General features: G+C 44.0%; 1 protein-coding gene across 1 annotated transcript; it reads left to right on the top strand.

Annotated features, from left to right (window-relative positions):
- Positions 1 to 2,243: 2,243 nt before the first annotated feature.
- LOC123130234 (putative F-box/FBD/LRR-repeat protein At3g49030) lies at positions 2,244 to 4,447 on the top strand. Its single transcript, XM_044550181.1, has one exon. It carries the CDS (start codon positions 2,323 to 2,325, stop codon positions 3,352 to 3,354), a length of 1,032 nt encoding a protein of 343 aa, XP_044406116.1. The 5' UTR covers positions 2,244 to 2,322; the 3' UTR covers positions 3,355 to 4,447.
- The last annotated feature ends 635 nt before the right edge of the window (positions 4,448 to 5,082 follow it).

The following is a 5,082-nucleotide window of genomic DNA, read 5'->3' as shown; positions in this document are numbered from 1 at the left end:
GATGCACAATCTTCTCTTTCCTTTTCTAAACTGTTTGTTTTGTTTTTTCTATTGACCTGTTGCTGGTTCATGTTATTAAGTCGCGTTACCTCACGCTGTCGCATCAAGCTTCACTACTTATTTACAGTGGTCATGGCCATTAGGGACTTTTAAATTATGAGTTGTTGCCTATGTCTATCTCGTGGTGCGCTTGGTGGCAGGCTGGCAGCTACCATGCAACAATTTGAGGCCGAAGAGACTTTTCTAAGAAAACAATCATTCTTTCTTTTACTTAAATGGCAAGCTCTTCTCAGTCTTTCTCTTCTCTTTATCTTTGAGGTTTCCTTTCTTTTTATCTATGAAGAATAATGTTGGTAGAGGTAGCTGGATGGGAGGCTTATACTCTCCCCCCCCCCTCTTGTGCGAAGACCAAATCGTTCTTATGTCAAACCCTAATAAGTGTTGGCTCTGGCAGTTGGTTTTGTGTGGTTTAGAAGATAAATTTTTTGGTCTGTTGTAATGCTCGTGTTGCAGCAGCTTATGTGAGGCTGAATTTTAATATCTTGTTGCATGTCGAAGACACATTTATAATCTACTAGTAAGTATGCACGTGCGTTGCAACGGAAGAAAAAAAATACACGCTTCTAACAAAATAAGCCTGAGTCAAGACTCACCCCCACCACACGTCTTTTATTTCAACATGGCATGCTATCCACGTCGCTGCTTATCGTCCTTCGAGCTCTCGTTGACCAGTTGCCATCAGTTGTAATATGAAAGAATAGTACATGATTTCTTGCATGTCTATATATGTTTTTGTACATTGAGAAATTGTTATTGGATTTCTCAACAAAACAATAATTAATTTAAGAGAGAAACAAATATAGGAAATTCGCTGTCCACACGAGACATATCGGAAGCCATGGTTGTCTACATAAGGGATACTGATGACACCGCGTTCCAGCGCAAGGAGAAGGCCGGGGTTTGGCACGGAATTGTTCAATTATGAGGCAAGGGCCAATTGTGAAAAGAACCTTTTGATACTCTAAATCAAAGTGTATGTCTAATAAATATCATTAATGAATACATTTTTTTGCAACATTAGGGACACCGACGACACCATGTTCCAGCGCACGGAGAAGGCCGGGGTCAGCACCGAACTGTCATTTATGAGGCCAAGGTCAATTGAGAAAAGAAGCAAAAAGAATTATAAATCAAAGTGTATGTCTCTAATAAATTTCATTAATGAATGCATTTTTTTTGGCAAGATATACACCTAATATTCTTGATCAATGTTATAAAATGTTTCAATCAAGCCTTCAAAACTGCTATATTTAAATTGCAAGATGAAATAACCAAAATAATACTCTTGATGTACTCACTCCCCAAGAAATGTGAATTTCTCCTTCTGCCGTCATCCAAAACACTCAGACAGTGAGAGCAAGGTGAGCATTCTCCAAATTTCTCAATTTATCAAGCACCAAACTCAAACTCATCAACAATGCAGATTCCATTACTCACTCCTATCACAGCTCACATTCAATTTGCTTTTTCAGGGGAATTAAACCTAACATAAAAAAATCAATTATGATTGGAAAGTTTGGCGCCGGCAACAGTCCTCATCGTCCGCCGCGGGGCCGGGTGGCCAGGAGGATCCTGATGGTGTCCATGGCCAACGTGTGCATGCTTCCTTCTAATCTAAGGAATAATTGTCAGTCGCGTCTCTAGAAATTCTCCATCCACGTAATTCCTCTTGCCATGTTAATTCCTTCCCCCCCCCCCCCCCCCCCCTGGTTATCTCTCTCTGGATTGAAATCCTTTTGATTCCCGAGACACCTCCTTGAGACATACTATGAACCTAGAAAACATATATAAATCAGGAGGGATTATGGCAAGGAAGCGAGGTGGGACTATTATGTAGACCACTCTTTCCTTTTGAACAACAAATAGAGCTTGCTCAGTTGGCCACACTCCGTTTGACGAAAGGCCAGATTCTGGGTTTGAATCATTAAATATGTAGACCGGTCTTTCCTTTTAAACAACAAATAGAGCTTGCTCAGTTGGCCACACTCTTTTTGACGAAAGGCCAGATTCTGGGATGAAGATAAACTTCTGAAGATTATCATCCTTCAATCCATGAAAATTTGCAAAGAGGCCTATATATCTCACGAGTCTGGGCCCTGGTTCTCACAAAATGAAAATAAAAACAAACAATTCCAATCCAAATAACCCTAGTCCCCAAATCGAGCTCGCAGCAGCAGCGAGTGGCGACTCCGCCGACCATTTCCCTTCCGCCGGCATCCGGCTTCTCCGTCCCATTCCCCACCCCCGGCCACCTGCAACTCCATGGGGACTGCTCAGAGCGTCGGGCGCCGGGATTCCTACGCCGACACCGGAGCAGGCGGCGAGGACCTCATCAGCGCGCTTCCAGACGACATGCTCGTCCACATCCTCCTCCAGCTCCGCGACGCCGCCGCCGCCGCCCGGACCAGCATCCTCGCCCGACGGTGGCGCGGCCTCTGGGCCCTCCTCCCGCAGCTCACCTTCGCCGACGGCATCGAGCACCACCGCATAGTCTCCGCCCTCGCCGCACACCAAGTGCCGGACCTCCGCGGTCTCCGGGTCGCCACCCGACACGCCTCCGTCGAGTACCTGGCGGTCTGGCTCCCCAACGTCGCACGCCGCCTCACCGGATCCATGCTCCTCAGGGTGGTGTGGCACGACAACGAGGAGGTCGCCGAGCTGGAGCCCGAGCAAAGAGGGGCGATTCTGCTTCCTTGCTTCCAGCGAGCCACCACGGTCATACTCGAGTTCTCGTTCCTTCGCCTCGTCCTGCCGCCTTCCGGCGTATTCGCCCGGCTCAACGTTCTCGAGCTGGTTGGCATCCACCTATATGGCCAGTGCAGTCTCGCCAACGCTCTCTCCTCCCCGCGGTGCCCATCCTTGCAGATTCTCAGTGTCCAGAATGCTCGTGGTCTGGGCAACTTCACAATTCATTCCAAGTCCCTCCTAGAACTGAAGCTATTGAAACTACCTGACATGCAGCAGCTCATTGTCGGGGCACCGTCACTCCAAATGTTAATCATCATGGGTTGCTTTACCGATGGGCTGAATCCAAGTCAGCCAGTTGCCAACATCTCAGCCCCTCGCCTGGAGTTGCTCTTGTGGACGTGTGATTTTGTTCCGAGCTCTCTCCAGCTTGGGGAGATGGCACATCTTCAATGTCTTGTCACTGGAAATTTCTTTGTCTATGGACCGATTTCCTTTGCTCTACAAAATCGCTGTTGCATGAGCATTCTGCAGCACTTTGAGCGTCTCAGTGTCCTCAATCTCTATATTATCTATCCGCCGGTGAGTTCATCCTTATTTGTGTTATGACTTCATTGTTGAATGTTGATAGATAACAAGGCAAGCATCCGTGCAGAGTTCAACTTGGGGAATTTGTCATTTCATATGTCTGCCAAGAAAAAACCATACAAAAGTCTTCCTTCAACATTGCTTGGTTAACTCCATTCTCTACCAGTAGTTCATATTAAATATGCTCACTAACGCTACTGCTGAAGCATATTACACTGTCAAGGGGACATGAACCTCTGAAGAGTGGAGAAAAAACCCGCATTATTTGTATCCTGTGTTTGTTCACACTGTAAAAAAATCGATGTTTGTATTTGTCCTGATAAAAATATTATATACAAGCCCTTTTTGTGACTCCCTTTGAACTTACAGGTCATTGGTAATATGGAATACTTGATGGAAGATATGACAAGTCTTCCCGACGTTACAATATTGAACCTGGATGTAACTGCATATGTACATTCATTTGGAGCCAGCGTATTCCATGTTCTTAGGATGTGCCCTTGTTTAAAAGCACTCTTATTAAATTTCCTGTGAAACCTAGCCAACTGGAGGTAATGCAATCCTTAATTTTTTTTGTCTGATACTTCATGCTTCAGTTACCAGAAAGTCACATAAAGCAATATGTCAATACATATTTGCATTTCTTACTAAGCATGAATAGGCTTGACCGCTTGAGGTGATAGTTTCTCTGCTCTTGATTTTAGTTCAGTAATGATACACTGTAAAGTTTATCTGTGGCTACAACCATTCTCCCTTAGTGTTTTAGTGTTTCAGAAATTGGCAATACTACTTTGGTTAAGAAATTGGCGATACTACTGGTCGGTAACTGTGTAATAGGTTTCACTTTTTATTTGCATTGAAGAATCACATTTCTGCAGTAAGTGGCTTCGATGTATATTCATGGACATGCAACCTAATGCTTAATGTTTGTATTAGAAGGAAAGACATGATGACTGATCTGTAAGATGTCACCAAGGTTATAGCAACCAAATATAAACTTTATAACTTCATCTTTATTAAGCTGAAACCCCTCTGATTTCAGGAGTGAAATGCATCATTAGTCCATTGACTCTGGTTCCATGCTTTAGGCCAGGAACTCAGGAAGTGATCAAAGTTAGACCATAAACTCGTTTGTTTGATCAAATAAGGCCAAAGCCGATTCGAGAGGAAAAAACCCGGACACGTGACTGCCATGTCAGCATACCTTGAACCTCTCGCGCTTGGGTTAACCATTAATGTGTAGAGGGTGTTTTATGCAAACTGGTCGTCACAATATAATGTAGTTAAGGGCATGTACAATGGTTGATAGGATAGTCTTATCTTAACTTTTGCATGTAATTTAGAGATGACAAAAAAGAAAGTCTACAATGGGTCATCTCTTAGCCTTATCTTCAATAACTAGCAATTCCTAAAAACGTGGTGAGACATATTGTGCTAAGAGATCATCTCTTGTCTTCTCTTAAATAAGAGAAGACAAACCTTTTCTTATGAGTTCTCTCTCATCCACCTCATCATTGATCCTATGTGGCACTCCTAAGATAGCACCATTGTACATGCCCTAATGGCGTATTGAGGAAATAAATAAATAACTGCATGTTGTGTGGGACTCGAACCCACACTGTGAGGGTAGGAGCAAGCGGCTTGCTAACCACTAGAAAATTAAGTGATTTGTGTGCTAAGGGCAACTCTAGCGGATTTGCCATATTGGCAGCCTCCATAACGCGTAGGGAGCATGGTCCGTAGTATTAT

This window comes from Triticum aestivum, chromosome 6A, assembly GCF_018294505.1.
Source record: "Triticum aestivum cultivar Chinese Spring chromosome 6A, IWGSC CS RefSeq v2.1, whole genome shotgun sequence".
Lineage (NCBI taxonomy): Eukaryota > Viridiplantae > Streptophyta > Magnoliopsida > Poales > Poaceae > Triticum > Triticum aestivum.
The sequence above is the reverse complement of the archived record's forward strand: the minus strand, read 5'-3'. Positions and strand labels throughout refer to the sequence as shown.

What these genes read in the sequence shown, in the direction of transcription:
- LOC123130234 (XM_044550181.1), top strand. Translation starts at nt 2,323, where the DNA reads ATGGGGACTGCTCAGAGCGTCGGGCGCCGGGATTCCTACGCCGACACC.